This window comes from Ailuropoda melanoleuca, chromosome 15 (genome assembly GCF_002007445.2).
Source record: "Ailuropoda melanoleuca isolate Jingjing chromosome 15, ASM200744v2, whole genome shotgun sequence".
Lineage (NCBI taxonomy): Eukaryota > Metazoa > Chordata > Mammalia > Carnivora > Ursidae > Ailuropoda > Ailuropoda melanoleuca.
In genome coordinates this window covers 66029036-66054176 of record NC_048232.1, presented here as the reverse complement: position 1 = coordinate 66054176, position 25141 = coordinate 66029036, and the positions used below count along the sequence as shown (strand labels likewise).

The following is a 25141-nucleotide window of genomic DNA, read 5'->3' as shown; positions in this document are numbered from 1 at the left end:
AGCCTACATATCAGTTCACAACTTCTGTTGTGCTCTATATCCACGATCATTTTAATTTTCAGGTGATGTTTCAATTTTAGCTATAACATGTACATTACTCAGCTTACAATGACATAGAATTAACATGTAATTTGTTGATTACTAAGTAAAATAAAACAGTATACGTTAATTCCAAGAAAATATTTAACTTTATACATGTCAAAAGTTCAAAAATAACTTTAAAAGAAACAGTTGTTTTTAAAAGGTCTCAGTTAATATATAATTATAAGAAAAGGGCTGAAATTCACCTTCACAAATGTTTATGAAGCATATAATTTTCCCCCGTAGAAAAAAAGAGTATTGAGCTTACAAAAGAAAACCAAACTGAATGAAGCTGAGTGGCTCTTAAAGTATTAATTCTGAAAAATCTTTCAACATTTGAGCTCTACATTTAAATACCTGAATATGAACAGTTCATGAGTCAAGTTGAAAAAAAAATGTTTATTGTCTAGAAATATATATAAAAAAATTCCCCACAAAAGATGCTATTCTCTCATTTCCCCGTCTTCTTCTTCTTCTTCAACACCCCTGATATAAAGGACATTATTACACCTGTAAATAGAAAAACAATCCATTTTGTTGTTCCAACCGGAAACCACATTAAAATCTGATTTACTATTGCTAGGAAAATTTTTGATTACAAAAATACTGAATGCTAAATTTACAATGTATCATTTCTTTCTTTTTTTAAAAAACGTTTTTACCATTGATTTGTTAAAAAGCACATGGCGCTTATTTACCCAGTGGATGTTATAAAATAGTATCTTTATGATCTTCCAAAAGGAATGATTCAAATTTGAAAGTGTGACTCTAGTTCAAGAAAATGAATATAACAATAAATCCCTAATAGCAGCCAGAGCCAACTAAAATTCAAAACCAAGCTCTTGCAACTTTACTAAAACCACTGAAAAAGGTTACAGCTAAGAGCCAGAAAGTTTACTATCATCACTAGAAAAGTCTTAAGAATGAAAAACCAAAAAATTTCCATCTTCTTGGACAAGTTTAAAGGATTTCAAAATTCTTTAAGTCTAATTGTAGAAAATGCTACATTAATAGTGATTTAAAGAAAGTAATTCTGAAACTGAGGCACTAGTCTATTTGAACAGTATTTCTAATGCTCTCCAGTCACTCCTTATATATAGTACTGCTGTTTTGTTACCTTATTAAAACTTCACCCAAATGTCCAGACAATGCTCCATCTATGTATTCTTCTGTGTTTGCAAGCTTTAAATCAAAAGAAAATATATTAGTATAATAACACAGGAGGAAAATAGTGTAACACTACCTAAAATATTAGGTAATATTGGTGAGAGAACTTATTAACTGAGACCTTTCTATACCAACAATTATCTGTAATTAATAGATTAGCTTTCTTTTACTACTGTAGTACTTTTGGGTATCATATAAACATTCTGTAAAGTTAACATTGATGGACATAGAATATATAATAAAGCTTGTTCCAACGTAATTTTTTAAATCTCTCAGTTATGTAACATTTCTTTCTATTAGACATTAAAACAATATGTTGAGGCAGACAGTCTCCAATTTATGAGTAAGTTGTGGCTTTAAAGTTATCCAAAAATTCAGTTAGAAAAAAGGTACAAAATTCAGAGTACAAAATCTATGGCTAAATTATCAAATACTTTTATATTAGTTAACACCCAAACCAAAGAACTGAATATTTTTTTTTAATTATGTGCTAACAAACAGAGCAGAAAGTTCTTAAGAGAAAATTAAACAATTCAGAGTGACCTTTATAGTTATTTCAGGAAATTCTATCTAATTTTACATCAAAATGTTTAGGTTTCCTTCCACATATATGTAATAAACCTTGTTACTTTTAAAACTCACAATCACTTAGAAGTCTATGACTACCATTCCAACCTTTTTATCATTCTTTCCCTATATCATTCTGCTTTGGCCTTTTTTTTTTTTTTTAATTTTATTTATTTAAGAGAGACAGAGATAGGGATGGAGAGCACAACTGGGTAGGTGAAGGAGAAGCAGGCTCCCTCCCCGCACAGGGCTCAATCCCAGGGCCCTGGGATCAGGACCTGAGCCGAAGGCACTCGCTTAAACAACTGCGCCAGCCAGGTGCCTCTGCTTTGGCCTTCTTGCCATGCCTTGAACACACAAAGCAAGTTCCCGCCACAAGGCTTATGTACTCGCTGTTGCCTCAAACTGAGATGCTCTTCCTTCTTTGATACTTTCTTCAGGGCTCACTCAATCCTTTCTCTGCTTAAATTTACTTCCTCAGAGAACCTTTCCCTGGCTATCCTAACACTGCACTCTTGTCACTACCCCGGTTTCTGCTTTTTCTCCATAGTGTCTATCATTACCTGACATCACATTATATTACCATCTCCTACCCCTACAACACAAACTCCTTGAAAGTAGTGACTTAGTTATGTTTATTGGCGTATACACACACAGCCAGGCATATAATGGATCTTAATACATATTTGCTGAATAAATAAATTTAAAAACATCATTAATGTGGCTATTCAGATACATTTCACAACTCTGGCAGGCTCACGAGGAACTACATTACTTCTAAAACCAAATATTCAGTGGGTATTCTTTATTTCTTTCTTTTATTAAGATATAATTCCCATTGCATAAAATTCACTTTTATAGTGTACAAGCCAATGGTTCTTTTTTTTTTTTAAAGATTTTATTTATTTATTTCACAGAGAGACAGCCAGCGAGAGAGGGAACACAAGCAGGGGGAGTGGGAAAGGAAGAAGCAGGCTCCCAGCGAGGAGCCTGATGCGAGGCTCGATCCCAGAACGCCAGGATCACGCCCTGAGCCGAAGGCAGATGCTTAACGACTGAGCCACCCAGGCACCAAACAAGTCAATGGTTCTTAATATATATTCATAAAGTTGTGTAATCACCACCACTAAGTCTGGAACATTTTCAGCAGAATGGTATACTCTTAAGATTTTTCTATGGCCTTGGTAAATGATTCCTGCTTGAGGAATTTTCCAGGACAAAACCATGCTCTATAAGAACTTTGGGGATCTAAGCATCATCTGTTCAAGTGGTAACCTCTTAAATTAAGGAAAATCTCAGCTTTTTTGCCTACAAGTGCCCCTGTTAATACTCTTCCTACAAGTACTACCAGTATGGAATACTTGGGAGTCTGCCATTGATCAGTCACATGAATACCTATGCTTCAGGAAAATATAACTTCAAACTCGTCAAAAACCTGGCTGGCAATTACTACAATTAAGCAACAAAGAAATAAAACACCCCAGTTTTTAAATGAGCAAAAGATATGGGGGCGCCTGGGTGGCACGGAGGTTAAGCGTCTGCCTTAGGCTCAGGGCGTGATCCCAGCGTTATGGGATCGAGCCCCACATCAGGCTCCTCCACTTTGAGCCTGCTTCTTCCTGTCCCACTCCCCTGCTTGTGTTCCCTCTCTCGCTGGCTGTCTCTATCTCTGTCAAATAAATAAATAAAAAATCTTAAAAAAAAAAAAAAAAGATATGAACAGTCATTTCTCCAAAAAAGATACATAAACAGCCAAAAAGCACATAAAGATCACAATATCACTAATCATTGCAGAAATGCAAATAAAAACCATGAGATATTTTACATCATGAGGATGCTATCATCAAAGAAAACCAAAAATAACAAACAAGTATTGGTGAGGATGTGAAGAAACTGGAACCTTTATGCCTTGCTGCTGGAATGTAAAATGATACAGTGCTATAGAACACAGTATGGCAGTTCCTCAAAAAATTAAAGAATTAATGTATGATCCAGCAATTCCATTTCTGGATATATATCCAAAAGAACTAAAAGCAGAACCTCTAACAGATATTTGTACACCCATGTTCACTGTATAATTCACAACAGCTGGAAGGTAGAAAACAATTCAAATGCCCACCAACAGGAGAATGGATTAAAATGTGGTATATACATACAACAGAATATTATTTCAGTCATTAAAAGGAATGAAATTCTGATACATGCTACAACATGTATGAACCTTAAAAACATTATGCTAAATGAAATGAGCCAGACACAAAAGGACAAATGCTATAGGATTCCACTTATATGAGCTGGAACAGAGAAAGAACAACATTTACCAGGGGATGGGAAAGGGGAGTTTTACTTTATAATGAGTATAGTTTCAGTTGGGGACAAGTGAAAAGTTTCAGAAATGAGTAATGGTGATAGATGCACATTAACGTGAATGCCACTTAATGCCACTGAGTTCTACACTTGAAAATCGTAAAAGTGGTAAATTTTATGTTAGATATATTTTACCACAACTACAAAAACAAAAAAGGGGTGCCTGGCTGGCTCAGTCAGTGAAGCATCTGACTCTTGATTTCAGCTCAGGTCATTATCTCAGGGTCATGAAACGAAGCTGTGTACTGGGCTCCAAGCTCAGAGGGAGTCTGCTTGAGATTCTCTCTCCCGTCCACAAACCCCCCAACCTTCCCCTGCATTCTCTCTCTAAAATAAATATATCTTCAAAGACAAAAACAAAACACCCAGGCCTAAACATTTACAGAAGCTAGCTTAACAGACATTCAGTCACAGTTCATCAATTCCTTTGGTTTGGCCTGTCTCGTCTCTCAAGAAATGCTTCCATTTTTATTTTATTTTATTCTTTTTATTTTATTTCTTTAGCATTCATTAAAAGACTTAAGAAATTCACCTGAACATTTTATTTCAGGAAAAAAAAGAAAAAAACTTTCTTTCAGAGCTAAATATTGGGAGAGTTTTGCTTTTCTACAAAAAAAAAAAAGAAAACAAAAACCTCATTTGTTTCCCTTATGCCACTGTGACTCAAATATCAAAGTTCTTTTTTATTTTAACCACTAGAAGTCAATTCTGTGGCTGAATTTTGGTTTTACAGGTCTTGTACAGTTTATCACAGTTATAACATCCTCCCTGACCTTGACTTTATTTCTGAATTTTGTTTTAGGTTTGTCAATTTCGTTGATTGCATTCTTTTAAATCACAGTAAACCTTTGAGAAGTTAAGGTAAAGCAAAGTAAATACAATTTAATGATTCTTATCCCTTTAGCTTACCTGCATGTTCATATAGCCATCTACAGATACCAGGTAGCCTTTGTACTCCATTCCCCACTTAAGTTTCACCATTACTGGCTTTCCTGTTAATCCATTCAGGAAAGGTTTGGGATTGAGAGGCAAACTCTACACAAAGAACAAAAACAGAACTCAATCAATTATTTTTCCTTAGCTCAGTTTCCATTACCTACTCCCCTCTACCAAAGCATGCTCTTGACTACTCTTACTTTACTACATAATTCTCACTTCTATTTGTTGAAAAGCATAAGAGAAATTTAAATACCCAGTTAGGCAATTTCATTCAGTATTCACTTAAACAATGAATACCTACTATACATTACTCATTGTTCCAGGCTATAAAGAAACAAAGGTAAAAGCAGTGAAAAAAAAAATGCAGATTACACTCCTTGTCCTCATGTTCACAATAGGAGGAAGAGAGGCAAAACACATACAAACAGACATTACACTTCGACATAGTAAGAGGAGATACACTATGTATAAGGGTACCAGATCAATCCAGAGTCAAAAGGAAAGGATGCCCAAAATAAGTAATGCCTCCGTTTTAAAGGAGGAGAGGTATTTCCAGAGGGAAAGGAGGCTGTTCTAGGTAGAAGAGACTATCTATGTAAAAGGAGGGAAGAGTAAAGCAACAAGGAGATCTCAGGGACACACAAACAATTCATGGATGTCACAGTCCCAAATATGAGGCTACAGAGGGAACGAAGGGGCAGATGGCTTTTGACAGTCTTTCACTTGAATTCCAGGAGCTAGGTCTGGTGGGTCTTATTTGACTTAGCAAAGCTGCCTATATGTATGGGGAATCACTTAATGTTTGCTTATTCAGTAGTTTCCTCCAGTGAATTCAGACTTTTCTTTCCCTCACCTGCTCATCCATCAGCCCAAAGAAAGAAACGAACCAAGAAACTTGACTACTAAAGCTCTCTAAGATAAGCATATTCAGAGTGATGTCAAAGAACATGGGGGCTACTGCAATAACCTCCTAATGGGTCTCCAGTTTTTACTCTTGTCTTCCTCCAACTTATGCACACCAGCAAGTATTTTTTATCATGGTATATCTCTGCTTAAAATGCCTCGATGGCTTTCAACTGCACTTTAAGTAAAATCCAGACCCCCTAACATGACCTAAGAGATCTTCCCGACCCTATCTCATAACCACAGTTCTTGCAAGCTGTGTGGCTTTCTGTCAATTCCTCCAACTGGTCAAGCTTTCTTTCCAGCAGTGGGGCCTATACTCATGTTCCCTGTGCTTTGTACACTCTTCCTCTTGCTCTTTAAGGGTCTGGCTTTCATATTTCGTATCATTTAGGTTTCTGGTTAAATCCTCCTACCAGGGATGCCATCCCTGACCATTCTTCTAATGTACCATCGCGCATTCTCACAGCATCCTGTTTGCTCTCTTCTTACCACTTCACATTATTTGCAATTACATGCTGATGTTATTATTTGATATAATCTGCCTCTCATAGCCGACTGAGTAAATCTCGAGTAGAGTCCGCGTCAGTACTTTTCACCTTATATTCTGGCGCCTAGCACAGCATCTGGTAGGCAGCATGAGCTCAAAAAATATTTGGCCACAGAACCAATGAATGCTCCAAAGCTTGGGTTCTGTATTCCAGAGGGCTGCGGGGCTAAGAATCCCAACGTGATGAAATGAAAGAGAGCCGATTCTGGGCGTGGTAACTGAGACATAAAACCACTTCATCTTTACCCCGACCATGTGGTCCCAGCCAGCAAGGATACCTCCGGCTCACATTCAAACGAAGGGGGAAGGGACCGGGACACTTCTGGGGAGGGAAGGGCATCGGAAGGAGAGCGCGCTCCTAAGATCCCCAGAGTAGGGAGAAAGGGGCTGGCGACCGGGTGCGCGGCTCCTCACGCGGATGAATGGGAAACGCGCGAATCAACCCCCAGGCCCAGCGAGGCTGGTCACCGCTCTCCCTTGCTCTCCCTTCTTCCTCCTTACCATCGCGACTACAAGCAAATGCTGCAGGCAACTCGCCGCCGACCCAGGTGTAGTCTGTCCCTCGTGACTGGAGTAGCTCCGGCCCGGCGGGAAACGCGGAGCTTCCAGAGAAATGGCCGCCAAACAGCAGCGTGACCTTTCACCTTCGACTACAGCTCTCTCAGCTTCTGTGATTGGGCAGAGAAAGACGCTTCTTGATTGGAGGAGGTGGCTTGCCAGTGTATCCTGGCAACCGGCGGTAGCGCGAGCGAACGAGCCTTCCGCGCGGCGCACAGCTCTGTGGGAAACTTCAGTAGCACCGCTCGCGAGAGAGGGTTCCGAAGAAGTTGCAAAGGCAGGGAGGCGGGTCCGGGTTTCTCGTCTACCACCTGCCTCTAGGGTTCGGCTGTGTACCCTATAGAGCGGACGGGATTTTTCTCCATAATGGCTAATGGGGGTTTCTTTCTTTCTTTCTTTCTTTTTTTTTAAATGTTTTTTTTATTACATTATGTTAGTCACCATACAGTACATCCCTGGTTTCTGATGCAAGGTTCGATGATTCTTTAGTTGCGTATAACACCCAGTGCACCATGCAATATGTGCCCTCCTTACTACCCATCACCAGTCTATCCCATTCCCCCACCCCCTCCCCTCTGAAGCCCTCGGTTTGTTTCTCAGAGTCCATAGTCTCTAATGGGGGTTTCTTGTCCTCTTACACCTGTGAGGACGGATTCTTGGTTCTTAAGTTTCTTGCTCACTTTCCCACAGATTCTGTGATTTGGAGGCTCCTATACCACAGTCGCTTTCTCTATTCTGTATCACTTATTTCAACCCACTTTAAAGGAAGTGGGAGAAGCAGGACTAGACTGAGAGGTGAAACCCACCAAAGAAAGTCAAGTACAGAATATAGTTCAGATGAGGTCAAATTGATTCTCGAATACAGTGTGGTGGTCTCCCTGTAGATCTGTTTCTTTTGCATTGCCACCAGAGACCCGGCGCAGTCTTTAATCCTTCTGATGTAACGGTATTGATCAGAATCTCACTTATTTCCGCGTCCCCCCGCGGGGGGAGAGGGCAGGCTTTCAGCTCTCTCTTATCTGAAATGCTAAATGCAGTTTTTGGAAAATAAGCACTTTGAGAAGTGCTGGGTTTTGTTTTTGTTTCCGTTTTGTTTTTGCGGCCCTAAGAAAATGGATTTGGAATTCAGGTTTGAATGTTGCATATGGAGGCATTACGTGGTAGTGGGTAAGACTTTGGAGGAAGCTTGAGTTCAGAACCTCTGTCCATCACTTAGGGATGGTGCTGGGTAGTTTCTTAACCCCCTAAGGCGTTTGTCTCCTACTTAAGACCTTTGTTTACTTAGCTATAGATGGCATGAAAAACAGTACTATCGTTGGGGTTTGCGAGAATTAAATAATGTGTAAGAGGTTGGAACTTAAGGGCTCGCGAATGTTTACTGTTATCTTAATGTCCATGAAAATGGTGGAGAATACTGTCAAAATACAGTAATTTTTAGTGTAGTTTATGCGGAACAGTTGGAATTATTTATCTCCAAAGTTCAATGAGTTTTCCCTTAGTTTGACCATCGTTTAATGAACATTTAGCCTCTGAGTTCCTACTATGTGCCAGGCTCCTTCACAAATGCTATAATGGAAATCTTACTATACAGCCTGTGATTTGGTTGGTATGCTCCCATTTTAGAGATGAGGAAAATGGCTCTGCAGGTAACTTGACCAGGGCTACACAGCTGGCTTTCACTCTGAAAACTCTTTGCTTTTCTACTTCATAAAGCTAACTTTCAAAAGGTCAATATATTCTTTAAAAGTCTGATTTTAAAAAAAAACTGTTTTCTCAGTGAAGTGAAACACAGTGTTACCATAATCTTCGTAAGTATAGCTGTGTTTGAAGTATGTTGTTGTTGCTGTTGTTGTTGTTGTTGTTGTTTTAAGTAGTCTCCACCACAGTTCAGGGCTTGAACTCACAACCCTGAGATCATGACCTGAGCCAAGATCAAGCATTGGAGCCACCCAGGCGTCTCTAAAGTTGGTTTTTATCCTTGTGTTAAATATTAATCTTACCTTTTTGAAAATAAAGTGGTCATAAGGTCATTGGTATTTTTTGAATTTTAAAAACCGTATGTACACTCTGTGAGAATCTGGAAATACAGGAAGTTCTAAAACAAACAAAAATTACTAGTATCACCAAAGGAAACAGCTTTACTTTTTTGGTGTACTATTTATTATAACATATACACTTAAAAAAAAGATATCTACATATAGTTCTTGTTTTCTTCACTTTATATTGAGCAAATTCTCATATAAATTAAATATTCTTCTAAAATGTAGTGTAATGTCTATTATGCATAATCGATATTATGTATATGTGCTCGTTTATTCATCATTCTATTGTTCCCATTTCCCCCATTATAAACAATGTGTTTTGAACATACTTTTGAACATGAGTCTTTGAGTATATCTCTGATTCTTTACAGTAAATCCTTAGAAGTAAAATTTCTGGGCTAAAAGGCATAATTATTTTAAAAGTATATATTGCCAGGTTAGCATTAGGCTCAACAGAATACCCATCAGAATAATTGGCTCTAATATGGTGGAAACACAGGATTTATATTTTTTGAAGATGAGATAGAATACATTTGAGCACATTCTGAGCAAACAGTCCCTAATTATTAATTAGGGTGAACAGTTTGGTAAGGTCTGGGTTCTACTGCTCAGCATATAACCCAGAAATTCCAGTGGTAAACAAACATCTAAAAAGTAATTTGTTAAATGACCAAGAAATATTTATTAAGGTGAATAAAATGAACATGTGATCTCTGCCCTCATGGAACTTGAAAACCTCTTTGAGAAGGGAACCAATACATATTTAGTGCCTGCTATGTTATGCTAGGATATTTCATATAATTTATTTAATACAACACTTCCAGGTAGGTATTATTAGCCCCATTTTAGTGATGAGGGGACAGATGCAGGAAGGTTATGTATTTTGCTAAAGGCCATGTAGAAGGTGAAATGTCTACAAAGCCTAAGATTTTTCCTTCACACAGTGCTGCCTGTCACTAAGATGTGTTTGAGTAGAGTACAAATAAATACATAGATATATACAATTTATATAAAATACATAGAAATATACATATAAAATATGTAGAAAACATAAAAATATAAACATAAATGCAAGGCAAAGTGGGATAGTTTAGAAAGTTACTTTTGAAATCGATGAGCTCTTCCTTTTATTTTCTTTATTCCCATAATCTCAACATTTCATTTTCCCATGATTATGGTCAGAATCAGTTATGGCCAAAGTAGATTTAAAGGGGCAAGGGGGAAAAGGGTGGGAGTGAGGGGAGGGAGGCAAGATCTGAGTGCCTCTGTCTGGTAGAAGCTTTACACATACTATGTCAAATTTGAAAGATGTGTTTTGTCTAGAAGAGAAATTAAAACTCAAAATATATTTACTTCCTCGATCATATAACCAATAAACCTAGATTAGAATCCAAGCCTTTTTGGTGGTGCAAAGCCCATATTCTTTCTACTATCGTAGAGAGAGAATCATACTTCAAGGGAAACCTAGTATTGTGGTTAGGGGTCAAGTGTGTTCCAATTCTTANCGTACCATGATTTAGAGAGAGCCCCGGAATAGATTCCGTCTCTCATTTTGTGCTTTTGTCATTATTCTAAGCTACATTCTTTATCTTCTGGATAATCAACAAATGATTTTAAGTTTCTTATTTTAAAAAAAACACAAAAAAAGATATAATGAAGTAATGAAGGATGAAGAAAAGTACAACCAGATATAAGATTAGAATACAGATATCTACACCATACTGCCTTATGCGCTGGTTAGAGACGGGCTTCACATTTGTCTCTAAACTTTTGGAGTCCGGGCAAAAAGAAATGATTGGTTACATGATCCAATTCCATAAGATTTTTTTTAAATCATGCGGGAAAAACACAGTTCTTTCTTTTACTCTGACAGAAGAGAAATTTCTCCCATAGTGTCAAGCCCATGATCCCTGTAAATGGACGCCAAGGCAAAATTTAAGTGTGAATGTTTTATTGGCAGGCACAATCCCAGGGCAGTAAGCGTGAAGCAAAAAGGTAAAACAGGAAGAATGAGAAGCAAATACTAGGTTTTACGTTATTGAGCTGGTCACAGCTCCTTCACAGAAACGGTCAGTTGGTCATCCATGGGATGTCTCTGGACAGATTTATTGAAATATTATGCACTGGAGTCCAGCAAAGGTTGCTTAGACACTGAAAGGGAGTTTACCTACCGGTTCCATCCTATCTCCCGGCTGATAGCTGAGGATGTCAGCTCCCAGTCTTTACAGCTCAGGGTGGTGGGAAGAACCTCGGGTGTCAGCCTCAGGTGGAAGAACCTAGGGCCTCATGAAGGAGTCATTGTAGAGGCAGGACCCCTGAGACAGATGAGACTGAGGAAATCTGAGTTGACACATAAAATTTATTCATATACATGAGGTTATATTTAAAAGGGCAGTATATAAGATAGCAGAAGTTGTCATTGAAAACATTGTTATAGTAGATTTAATAGCACATGTTATGTGATTGATTGCTAACTAATTACACAGTGGGAAAAATAACTTTATAGTGAAAAAGCCTGGCAGGTACCACATTAATCCAATGATTGAATGACCATTGTTAGCAATGGGACAAATCAAAATAGTGTGCCACTAGCTAAGATGCAATTGAGAAGACATACTTCTGTGGTATTCTTACCAAAGATACATAATCAGAATCTAATAATCAGGAAATATCAGAGGAACCAGATTGAGGAACATGTCACTAATTAACTGGCCTGTGATGTTCAAGAGTGTCCATGTCACAGATCTCTGAGGTAAATTACTGAGATAAGCCTGGCACAGAATAACTTATATAACATGCTACCTCTGTGTGAAAAAAGAGAGGGAGCTAGCAATCTACCCATTTGTTTCTTTATGCACCAATATATTGGCGGATTCCTCAGATACTAGGAACACTGGTTACCTATGGGTGGGTGTGGCAGGAACTGGGCTGAAAGTAGACCAAAGATAAGCTTTTCACTATCTGCATTTTTTAAAACTTCCTTTTATTATGAAATTCATGTAGTATGAAATTATTAAAGTATACAGTTCAATGGAATTTAGTATATTCACAATGTTGTTGCAACCACATCTCTGTCTCATTCCAAAACATTATTATCTCAAAAGAAAATCCTGTACCTTTTAAGCAGTCACCTCCAATTCCCTCTTCCCCCAGGCGCTGACAACCACCAATCTGCTTTCTGTCTCTATGCATTTACCTAGTTTGGATGTTTCATATAAATGGAATAATACAGCATGCAATTTTTTGTCTCTGGCTTATTTCACTTCATGTAATACTTCCGAGGTTCACGCACACTGTAGCGTGTAGCGGTAGTTGATTCCTTTTAACAGCTGAGTGATATTGTGTGTGTATGTGTGTGTGTCTATACATAACTCATTTTATTTATCCATGCATCTGCTGATGGACATTTGAATTATTTCCACTTTTTGGCTATTGTGGATAATACTGCATGAACATCCATGTGCAAGTGTTTATTCGAGTACTTATTTTCAAGTTCCTTTGGATATATGCATACAAGTAGAATTGTTGGGTCANACGAGGACGACGTGGGGCTCAATTCCAGGACCCTGGGATCATGACCTGAGCCAGAGGCAGACGCAAGCCACCCAGGTGTCCCAAATCATTTTATTTTGAACTTAGGACAGAACCCTAGAGATACCTAGTCTAAACCTCTCATTTTGTAGATGATGAAAACATGGTCGTACCATGATTTAGAGAGAGCCCCGGAATAGATTCCGTCTCTCATTTTGTGCTTTTGTCATTATTCTAAGCTACATTCTTTATCTTCTGGATAATCAACAAATGATTTTAAGTTTCTTATTTTAAAAAAAACACAAAAAAAGATATAATGAAGTAATGAAGGATGAAGAAAAGTACAACCAGATATAAGATTAGAATACAGATATCTACACCATACTGCCTTATGCGCTGGTTAGAGACGGGCTTCACATTTGTCTCTAAACTTTTGGAGTCCGGGCAAAAAGAAATGATTGGTTACATGATCCAATTCCATAAGATTTTTTTTAAATCATGCGGGAAAAACACAGTTCTTTCTTTTACTCTGACAGAAGAGAAATTTCTCCCATAGTGTCAAGCCCATGATCTGTAAATGGACGCCAAGGCAAAATTTAAGTGTGAATGTTTTATTGGCAGGCACAATCCCAGGGCAGTAAGCGTGAAGCAAAAAGGTAAAACAGGAAGAATGAGAAGCAAATACTAGGTTTTATGTTATTGAGCTGGTCACAGCTCCTTCACAGAAACGGTCAGTTGGTCATCCATGGGATGTCTCTGGACAGATTTATTGAAATATTATGCACTGGAGTCCAGCAAAGGTTGCTTAGACACTGAAAGGGAGTTTACCTACCGGTTCCATCCTGTCTCCAGGCTGATAGCTGAGGATGTCAGCTCCCAGTCTTTACAGCTCAGGGTGGTGGGAGGAACCTCGGGTGTCAGCCTTAGGTGGAAGAACCTAGGGCCTCATGAAGGAGTCATTGTAGAGGCAGGACCCCTGAGACAGATGAGACTGAGGAAATCTGAGTTGACACATAAAATTTATTCATATACATGAGGTTATATTTAAAAGGGCAGTATATAAGATAGCAGAAGTTGTCATTGAAAACATTGTTATAGTAGATTTAATAGCACATGTTATGTGATTGATTGCTAACTAATTACACAGTGGGAAAAATAACTTTATAGTGAAAAAGCCTGGCAGGTACCACATTAATCCAATGATTGAATGACCATTGTTAGCAATGGGACAAATCAAAATAGTGTGCCACTAGCTAAGATGCAATTGAGAAGACATACTTCTGTGGTATTCTTACCAAAGATACATAATCAGAATCTAATAATCAGGAAATATCAGAGGAACCAGATTGAGGAACATGTCACTAATTAACTGGCCTGTGATGTTCAAGAGTGTCCATGTCACAGATCTCTGAGGTAAATTACTGAGATAAGCCTGGCACAGGATAACTTATATAACATGCTACCTCTGTGTGAAAAAAGAGAGGGAGCTAGCAATCTACCCATTTGTTTCTTTATGCACCAATATATTGGCGGATTCCTCAGATACTAGGAACACTGGTTACCTATGGGTGGGTGTGGCAGGAACTGGGCTGAAAGTAGACCAAAGATAAGCTTTTCACTATCTGCATTTTTTAAAACTTCCTTTTATTATGAAATTCATGTAGTATGAAATTATTAAAGTATACAGTTCAATGGAATTTAGTATATTCACAATGTTGTTGCAACCACATCTCTGTCTCATTCCAAAACATTATTATCTCAAAAGAAAATCCTGTACCTTTTAAGCAGTCACCTCCAATTCCCTCTTCCCCCAGGCGCTGACAACCACCAATCTGCTTTCTGTCTCTATGCATTTACCTAGTTTGGATGTTTCATATAAATGGAATAATACAGCATGCAATTTTTTGTCTCTGGCTTATTTCACTTCATGTAATACTTCCGAGGTTCACGCACACTGTAGCGTGTAGCGGTAGTTGATTCCTTTTAACAGCTGAGTGATATTGTGTGTGTATGTGTGTGTGTCTATACATAACTCATTTTATTTATCCATGCATCTGCTGATGGACATTTGAATTATTTCCACTTTTTGGCTATTGTGGATAATACTGCATGAACATCCATGTGCAAGTGTTTATTCGAGTACTTATTTTCAAGTTCCTTTGGATATACGCATACAAGTAGAATTGTTGGGTCATACGGTAACTTTTTAAGAGCTACTCAACTGTTTTTCAATGCGTGCACCATTTTACATTACCACTAGCAATGTAAAACAGTCCAAATTTTCTCTACATTCTCACAAACATTTGTTATTATCCATTTAAAAAAATTATTACTAGGGGCGCCCGGGTGGCTCAGTCTTTAAGCGTCTGCCTTTGGCTAGGGCATGATCCCATGGTCCTGGGATCGAGTCCCGCATCGAGCCGGGCTTCGGGCTCCCTGCTCCGCCGGGAGCCTGCTTCTTCCTCTCCCACTCCCCCTGCTGGTGTTCCCTCTCTCTCTGGCTATCTCTCTCTCTGTCAAATAAATAAATAAAAATCTTTTAAAAAATTATTACTGTAGCTGTTCTAGTAAACCTAATAATAATTTTAAAAAACCTTCTCATTGTGGTTTTGATTTGGATTTCCCTAATGACTAATGATGTTGAGCATCTTTTCATGTCATTACTGGCCACTTATATATCTTTGGAGAAATGTCTGTTTGAGTCCTGGATACCTTTATGTATGTTCTATTTTTGGAATCCTTGAATGTATTGCCTAATTAAAAATTAAACTAAAATTTTAGAAATAAAAGGAAGAGTCATTTAACAATTCTAGGTCTCATTGTCTTCATTTTATAATGAAGGGATTAGACTAGACCAGGGTTTTCAACCTTTGGTACTATTGACACTTTGGGCCAGACTCTTCTTGTTGTGAGGCCTGTCCCTGCATTGTAGGATGTATGTATTATAGCAGCATCCCTGGCCTCTACCAGCTAGATGCCAGTTGCAACCCCCCCTCAAGTTGTGACAACCAAAAATGTCTCAAGACATTGCCCAATGTCCTCCAGGGGGGCCTAATTGCCCCTGTCGAAGATCAGTGGATTAGATCAATGGTTTATAAACACATGCCCCCCAGACTTGGATCACTTTGTTTTTCTTTTTGCTCCTTTTTTAAAGACTTGGATCATTTTGTAGGTAGTACTGGGGTTTTGCAAACTATTTTTATTATTTAAAAAACAAACCAACTAAAAAAACAAAGTATAGTTGAACAATTGTACATTTATCTAATGTAGACTGTGTAAAACATGCTTCTCTGCTTTTATTAGAATGAAATCAACTCAAAATATAAATACTAGTTGATTATGATAGATCAGGAGCTCTGATTGACATTTATATATGTATCTGATTTATAAAACTAGGAAAGCAAATTGTCAATAAATGATATTTTTTAGTTTCATGAATCATCGATTCAACTTGGGGTGGAGGGTAGATAATAGAAGAAGCCTTTGGGGGTAAAAAAGCTAGGAATCCCTCAAGTAGAGAATCAACATTAAATATTGACTTTAAACATATTGCAGTTCTTTGCCCTACTTCCATGGGGTGGCATTGGTGAGTTCTGAGTAAAATTTCTAATTGACACATAGGCATTTACAAGTTAATCTGTACAAATGGGGACTTTACTGTTCGCACAACACAGTAGAAAAAAAACAAAAGCTCTTGGAATTTCTCCCACAGTTGCCTGTTGTATACAATCTCCCCCCCCCCACTTTCCTCATCTGTCAAATGTTTACACTGAATTGAAGTTTTAAAAAAATAAACCTTGGTATCCTACCTCTTCAGCTGTTACCCACCTCTTACCAGCGGTGTCCCTGAACTCCCCTCCTCCAAAACAAAATGAAAATCTGGACATACAATTCTGTTGCTCGCCAACCTTGGACGGTTCCCAAATACTAGCAGCCTGAAACAAACTCCTTGCGAAAGTTTCTCTCCAACTTTATCTCTCTCCATTCTGTCCCACAAACCACAATGCCTGCCTTTGAATCATGGGTCGTGCTTCTTTACAACTCCAGGTACTTACACATGATATTCTCTCCACCTAGAAATCCCTCTTCCTGTTTGCTCTCAGTTTCAGCACTACTGTTTTGTTTTGTTTTGTTACTGTGGTAAAATATACATAACATAAAATTTACCATGTTAACTATTTTGAAGTGTACAGTTAATGGGCATTCAGTACACTCACATTTTTGTACAACCATCACCATCATCCATCCCTACAACTTATAAACTATTGATATTTTGGATCAGATAATTTTTCGTTGGGGTGGTTTTGGGGGACGGGGGGTGTCCCGACTTGTGTGTTCTAGGATGTTTAGCAGCATCCCTGGCCTCCGCTTTGGAAAAATGCATTATGGGCATTCATTAATATCAGACACAGAACTATTTGTAACTTGACTGTGTGTCAGATCAGTTGTGCTTTCAGGAGTAAACAAATAGAGCATTTAATTGTCACAACAGTGATCACATAATCACTGTGATTGGCATTGCTTCAGAATAGCTAAGACTAACCAGAAAAAGTCTAGATTGGAAACGACAGCTTTACATGCATGACTGAATGTGTACGTGTGGAAAACTGTTGATGTATAGGGTTAAAAACTCTATTTTAGTTTTTTTTTTTTTACCATAATTACTCCAAATTTTATAGCGTGACATCAACTGGCTTGCAGGAAAAACCTATTCTGTGTTATTCTTAGACCAAAAGAGTGTATGTGTCAAAAAAAAAGTTCATTTGATCTTGTTGGCCAATATATAATGTAGTTACAGTGAACAAGACAATATAGACAATTATTTGAGAAAGATATTAATTGTATGCCAGGAAATGTGTAAAAGTTCCCAAAGCAAATATTCTGCATCCATCGCTATCTTTCCAACACCTAAAATGAGGTATTTTGAGTACCGCTTTAACTTTTCAGACATTAGAGAATGTTTCCATGTGTCATCAAAATAATGTGGGCTATTATTCAAAGAACTAGAAGTGAGCCATTTAATGTTATCCACAATGTTCCAAATAGCTGAGATTTATCCTTAGGTGTAAGAACCAGTCAAGTTAGAAAAAGTCGGGTTTATTCCATACCAAATTAGTTCTATTATTTACTTTTAGCAATTATCAGGTTATATTACTTATAGGTACTGCAATTCTAAAAACAAAAATGTTAAAATACCACACTTGGTGTTTGGTTACGTTCCAGGCCTTAGTTTTGCATCAAATTGAGGAAATAGGTCATTTTAAGGACATTTTCAGCTTTAATATACTTTTACTCTCTGATAGCTTAAATAACCGGAAAAAATGAAGTTCTAACTTCATGGTTTCAATTATAGGAGAAACCATTGAGTTCTAACTATGGTTTCAATTATAGGAGATAAACCATTTAACCTCTCAAAAGACAGAATCACTTTCCAGTGTAAGTAACAACAAGTTTCTAGAAGGTTAAACTTTTCAGTTTACCATCAATATTGAGGGCATTCAGCAATAAAATATAATTATTTTAAAACCATACACTGAAAGATGAGATCTTTCAATGATGCTATTAATACTTACACCCAGATTCTCATAGTAGAACAATTAGACCAGTGATAAATTAAGAAGGGGAACTAAAACTGGTTCTGTTTCTGCCTGATTATAGATAACAAGTTAGATTGTGATAGTGACAATACAAAACATAAAATTTATCAGCAGAATATACTTTTATTCATAATATAATTAATTTATCCATAGATATTTAGGTTTAATAAACGTTTTCTTCTTCCTATAAGAACACATTATGTTCAGAGAAAAATCTAGATTGTCCTTGAATCTATATAATAATATTATTTAAGCCAGCAGCAACACCATTATGATTGCCAAATTTTAAATATCTATGTGCCAACGCTTTACATATATTATTTCATTTAATCATTACAGCAAGTCTGTGAAGTAGACATTATTAGCTAGAGTTGCTGAGTAACCCGTTCAAAGGCCCTCAAGGAATAAGCCTCACAACCCAGTTCTGTCTTTCTCTAAACTTTGTTCCTTTGCTCTTCTAATCCAAACTGTAAGAACTTTGGGGAAGACAAACAAGCAATTTTAATTCTTAATTATCCACATAATAATAGCCTCACTAAGACAGTGAAATCCCTGTACTGCAGACTGAGCGTGAATTATTTTGACATTTGTGACTGTCAACTTAATTATCCATACACGTGACCTTCTGTTATAGTATCAGATTCATCTGTCGGTCTCTGAAGTAGGTTTTGGTGACTCGTCAAAATTAAGATCATTCTTACATCAAAACGTCTGCTATGCTTTATTCATTCTCTGTCTGTAAGCAGAAGGTCCACAGAAAGCTCCTAGAAGATTAAATTAGAGGAAGACTTTCTTAACTTCTTACAAACCTACCCACTCTTTTGAATGGTAGTCCTTCATTGGCTTGCTTAAAGAATAGACATTTTCCCACGGCCCCCTGCTGATTCTGAATGAACAGATTCTCAGCCCCCTGCTGACAGCTGAATGTACTGTTTATCCTCATCTTCACTCTTTACTGACAGCCTTCATAATAACTCGCTTAGAGGACAAATGGCACAGCAGAATCTCTGACAACTCATTAAGGAAAAATACAGTAGAGTTTTGCCAAGTATCACGACCATTTTAACAGGAGGTAACAGCAGGTTTTTGTCAAGATGGAATAAGGAAAAGATGCTGCGGAACACTATCGCCTTCCGTCAAAAACACATACTGTCTCTTCGCATTGTTTCTTTAAAAAATTATTTTATGAAGAAGTCAACGTATAGACTATCAATAGCATTTTACCTCTGCACATACTATTCCCTCTGTATGGAATGCCTTCTCTCTCTCCTTCCTCTCCCCACCTTTCCAGAGCCAGCCCAAGTGGAACTTTCCATACAAGCTCTTCCCTGTCTCCCACGGCCTCACTCCTTCTGAGCTCTGACAACACTTTTTTCTATCTCTATTATAATAATTAGCATGTTGCAGTGTAGTCTGTGTAATTATTTGTCTGTCTGGACTCAACTAGAAACTTCGAACACAGGGAACATAGCAAGCTTACTCATCTTTGCATCGCCTGCACCCATATCAGTGCCTAGCACAGAACAGGGTCTGGGTTCCGGATTATTAAATGTCTTCACTACCATAGTATGAATTTTTCATTGTTGGGGTCCAGAACTTCTCAGAGTACAGTGGTTGCAATAATGGAAACTATTGACAAGTCCCAATTCTGCTAATTTCTTGATGTGTAGCCTTTCAAGTTTCCCCATTCTGTAAAATGGGGATTGTAATGATACTTATCTTGTGGAAGTAAGTTTCTGCAAATGTTTCCAGTTTTCTTCATAGTTATAGATCTATTCAGGTTTTCTGCTACCTATTCTTTAGTCAATTAATGTAATTTATATTTTCTTAACCATTCATATCTTGTTTTATTTTCATAAAGTACTAGTAAGTATTCTCCTATTGATTGATTTTATCTATACATCTGGTTATGTCCTATTCCTAACTTGTATATATATGTGCTCTCCTGTCTTTTCTCTTTTCCTCTTTCTTGAAAGAAATATATCAAAATGTTAATAGTGGCTCTCTCGGTGTGATAAGATTATGGGTTATTTTTATATTTTTCTGTTTTTTTCCAAAAGTTCAGAAATCAGTGCATATATTACTTACATAGTCACAAAAAAAATACTTAAAGAAAAAATCTCTTTCAGTTCCCCTATTTCCAAACAAGGAAACTGAGGCTAGGAACATTACATAGACAGATCATGACCTTAGACTAGAACCAGGAAATCCGTACTGGACCAGCCACTTTTTGCTGTGAGGTAAGAGCCACAAAAGCACCAGGCTTTCTCTAGTTCTGATATAAAGAAATGTAGGGATGCCTGGGTGGCTCAGTTGCTTAAGTATCTGCCTTAGACTCAGATCATGATCTCAGGGTCCTGGGATTGAGCTCCATGTTGGGCTCTCTGCTCAGCTGCGAGTCTGCTTCTCCTTCTCTCTCTCTCAAATAAATAAGTAAAATCTGGAAAGAAGAAAGAAAGAAAGAAAGAAGAAAGAAAGAAAGAAAGAAAGAAAGAAAGAAAGAAAGAAAGAGAGAGAGAAAGAGAGAAAGGAAAGAAAGAAAAAGGAAGGAAGGAAGGAAGGAAGGAAGGAAGGAAGGAAGGAAGGAAGGAAGGAGGGAAGAAACTGAGCCACTACACCATTTCACTTCCTCTCTTGTTTTCATCTTACATAAAGGTGACAATTGTTAGAGTTGGGTAAAAGATCACTAAGAATTCATTTTGAAGGCCTAACTCACTTTATGTCATAAACTGAATTTTTTGGCAATTCAGGATTATAGTTGATGATAAAAGTAATTACTACAGTGATAAAGAACAACTTAATGTGTGAAGATAATATAATGAGTGAAATATTTGAATGTGTAATTGGAAGGTGGATGATATATTTTTGATATTTTTAAATATCCTGTGATTTTATAATAAGATTTTTTAAAGGAAAACTATTTTTTGAGAAATATTTTCATTTTTATTGGAGGAAAACTACTTTTTTAAGTAATGTCTATGCCCAATGTGGGGCTCGAACTTGCAACCCCTAGATCAAGAATCACATGTTCTAACTGAGCCAGCCAAGTGCCCCAAAGGAAGACTTTTTAAAAAAAACCGTCTGGGTAAGGTGCCTGGCTGGGTCAATCACTAGAGCACGCAACGCTCGATCTCAGGGTTGTAAGTGTGAGCCCCATGTTGGGTGTAGAGATTGCTAAAAGAAAACAATCTTTAAAAAAATTTTTTTTTTGAAAAAAAAAACCTGGGAGAAGGCTCTTTGCAGTTTTCCAACTCAGCAAATTTGAAAGAAGAGATATGCAGTCCAATTTGATTCAACAAATATTTCTGGATTACCTACTTAGAATCTTTTACTAGACCACATGCAATAGAATTGCATGCTCTACCAACTGAGGCAGCCAGGTGCCCCAAAGGAAGACTATTAAAAAGAAAAAAAAACTGTGTGGGAAAGGGTGTCATCTAATAGTAGAAGACATTTATCAATGTGCTAAACATTGTGCTATCTCTTAAATGAATTATTACATTTAATCCTCACAATAACTCCATGAGATGCCATTAGTATCTTCATCTTGCTGAGGTTTAGAGAGAGTAGGTAACTTACTCAAAGTCACATAGCTTGAAAATGGTTTGGCCAGAATTTGACCCAGGTCTGTCTGATTCCAGAGCTGGATCTCTTTACTACTTTGATCACCAAACTTAATAAATATTTGGTTAAATGAATAAGTGAACTTTCATTTGCAGAAATTTGTATTTATCTTAATCACTTTTCTTTATTGTTTTTCTTAAAAAAGGAAAAGATTTCTGATTTTATGAACACCTGCCTACAAGAAAGAACTACTGCAAGTGTCTATGAGATTTTACTGTATTTCAAAGATGCACCATTGTTTTATGTACCGACTTTGTGCCAATTATAATTATAGATATCATTTATGTATCAATTTATGTGTGAATTATAATTGTAGACTGCATTGATTGCTGGTAATATCCCAACTTTAGAAACATTAAAATTTATACTTTAGAATAGGTAATACATGGAATGTGTGCATATGTGTGTTTTCTTCATAGCAACATGGGGTTTTTTCCTATAAGTTCCAAGGCAATGCAGTGTAGCTGTTAGTTATGCAGACTTTGAAGCCCATCTGCCTGGTTTCAAATCCCTGTCTGCTTCTTATTCGCTTGTAGCCCTGGGAGAAAATACTTAATTTTTCTGATTTAAAAACTTCATCTATAAAATGGAGATAGTAATATTTTCTTTTGGATCACCAGAGTACACCTCATTAGGGATTTTTAGTTTGATTTCTAAAGAAAAGATGGATCTGATTCTTTGTTTAAAATATCTATCAACAATCAGAGTGTTAACTTTATAAAACAAAACTGCCAGTTACTTTTACCATCAAAAGATAGGTTTTTTCAGGAATAACAGAGAATTGCAATCCAGGATAAGGAAGCTACAGCAAAACCATAGGCAATTCCAGAGAACAAATGAGGGAAATGCCCTTTTATAAGCAAAGGGGGAGGGGGAGTTGGGAGGGGCTATTCTAAACAAAAAGTCCATTGGAGTAAACTGGGTGTTGGAAGTATAACGGCTTCTCATTGGCTGAATTGTGACGTCTCTCGTTAGCTAGGCTATTGGGGTGGGAATTGGGGGAAGGCTTGCTTCCTCCTGCTGGGATAGTGAAATAGTATCCACAGGCAAGCTTCCTCTCTTCCTGTTGGGTTTGCCAATTGATCCTGAGTGGTAGGGCATGAGAGCACCCCCGCCAAACCTCCAGCTCCATTTTAGTGAGGTTTCCCTTTATTAATTTTCACAATAGGAACTGAGCCCTTATTTCTGCTTGCATTTTATTTTCAAAGATTATCTTTTTTTCTTATAAAGATTTTATTTTTTTTCTTTCAAGTTTTTTTTAAAGATGTATTTATTTGAGAGGGGGCAGGGGCAGAGGGAGAGAGAACCTCTAAGCAAACTCCATGCTGAGCACAGAAGCCGAGTTGGGGCTCAATCCCATGATCCTGAGATCACTACCTGAGCTGAAACCAAGAGCCGGCCACTTAACCAACTGCGCCACCCAGGTGCCCCTCAAGTTTTAACTTAAATTCCAGTTTGTTAACATACAGTGTAATATTGGTTTCAGGTGTAGAATTTAGTGATTCATTGCTTATATACAACACCCAATGCTCATCACAAGTGCTGTCATTAATACCCAACACCTATTTAACACACTCCCCCACCACACCTCTCCTCCAGTAACCCTCAGTTTGTTCTCTATAGTTAAGAGTCCGTTTCCTGGTGTGCCTCTCTTCCCACCACCCCTGCCGCCATGTTCATCTGTTTTTTTTTTATTATATTCCACATCTGATACAGGGTTAGTATCCAATATATATAAAGGAACTTATAAAACTGAACACACAAAACACAAATAATCCAGTTAAAAAATGGGCAGAAGACATGAACAGACATTTTTCCAAAGAAGACATACAGATAGTTAACAGATACACGAAAAGATGCTCAACATCACTCATCATCAGGGAAATACAAATCAAAATTACAATGAGATATCACCTGACACCAGTCAGAATGGCTAAAATTAACAACACAGGAAACAACAGGTGTTGACAAGGATGTGGAGAAAGGGGAACACTCTTACTTTGTTGGGGGAATGCAAACTGGTGCAGCCACTCTAGAAGACAGTGTGGAGTTTCCTCAAAAAGTTAAAAATAGAGATGCCCAATGATCCAGCAATTGCACTACTAGGAATTTATCCAAAGGATGCAAAAATACTGGTTTGATGGGATACATGCACCTGATGTTTATAGCTGCATTATCAACAATAGCCAAATTATGGAAAGAACATCCATATGTCCATCAATTGATAAATGGATAAGGAAGATGAGGGGTGTGTGTGTGTGTGTATATGTATACATATGTGTGTGTATATATATTTAATGGAATATTATATATATGTTTATATTATTTTTATATTTTATTTTATTTATTATTTATTTATTTACTATTTATTTTTATTTATTTATTTATACTTTATATTTTACTTATATTTATTTTTATATTTTATTTTATTTATTTATATTATATTTTATATTATATTTATATAATATATTTATATATTATATATATATATAAATGGAATATTACTCAGCCATAAACAAGATTGGAATCTTGCCATTTGCAACGACATGGATGGAGCTAGAGAGTATTATATGAAGCGAAATAAGTCAGAGAAAGACAAATACCATATGATTTCTCTCATATGTGGAATTTAAGATTTTATTTTTAAGCAATCTCTACACCCAACATGGGGCTTGAATTCACAACCCCGAGATCAAGAATCATAGCTCTACCAACTGAGCCAGCCGGGAGCCCCAAAGATTATCTTTTAATTCATAGACTCTTAATTGTCTTCAAGAGTTCTCCAGTCCAATGATGCCCTGAAAACAGCCATCCTATCAGGTTACTGACACTGAGTTCACAGTAAGAACTGATACCAGTAAGACACATGTCCATGAATTCACTTCCCACTATAAGCCAGTTAATGTTGCATAAAGAAAACCTCTAATCCATAACCAGAGTCTATACTCATTCTAACCACCTAAGCAGGTGTTTCTTCCATATCTTTTTGCAGTTGGAAGGTATATATTCATTAATATTTTCTTGATTCTCACATTCTCCTCCTCTGCCTCCCCAGTTTGTCTTTGCAAAAATAAGCTTCTTAGTTCAATAGAAGGAGCAAGTGAACAGAATTTACTATTGGCAGATGAGGTCCATGGGTCCAATGGATCTATTTGGGCTGCACTTGGCTATTTGTTAACTAAGGTGAATATAATGAATTTCTGAAGGCAAAAAAA

General features: G+C 37.2%; 1 protein-coding gene across 1 annotated transcript; it reads right to left on the bottom strand.

The window, feature by feature from the left end:
• Positions 1 to 460: 460 nt before the first annotated feature.
• Positions 461 to 7227, bottom strand: SNRPF (small nuclear ribonucleoprotein polypeptide F). Its single transcript, XM_002919236.4, has 4 exons — positions 7076 to 7227; positions 5092 to 5217; positions 1199 to 1263; positions 461 to 591 (listed from the first exon to the last, which is right to left on the bottom strand). Exons 1-4 carry the CDS (start codon positions 7076 to 7078, stop codon positions 525 to 527), a joined length of 261 nt encoding a protein of 86 aa, XP_002919282.1. The 5' UTR covers positions 7079 to 7227; the 3' UTR covers positions 461 to 524.
• Positions 7228 to 25141: the final 17914 nt, after the last annotated feature.

Excerpts from the sequence above, each read along its gene's own strand:
- SNRPF (XM_002919236.4), bottom strand. Across the intron at positions 1,264-5,091 it reads ATGGCTATATGAACATGCAG|CTTGCAAACACAGAAGAATA; the intron begins GTAAGCTAAAGG and ends TTTGATTTAAAG. Across the intron at positions 592-1,198 it reads TTGGGTGAAGTTTTAATAAG|GTGTAATAATGTCCTTTATA; the intron begins GTAACAAAACAG and ends TTCTATTTACAG.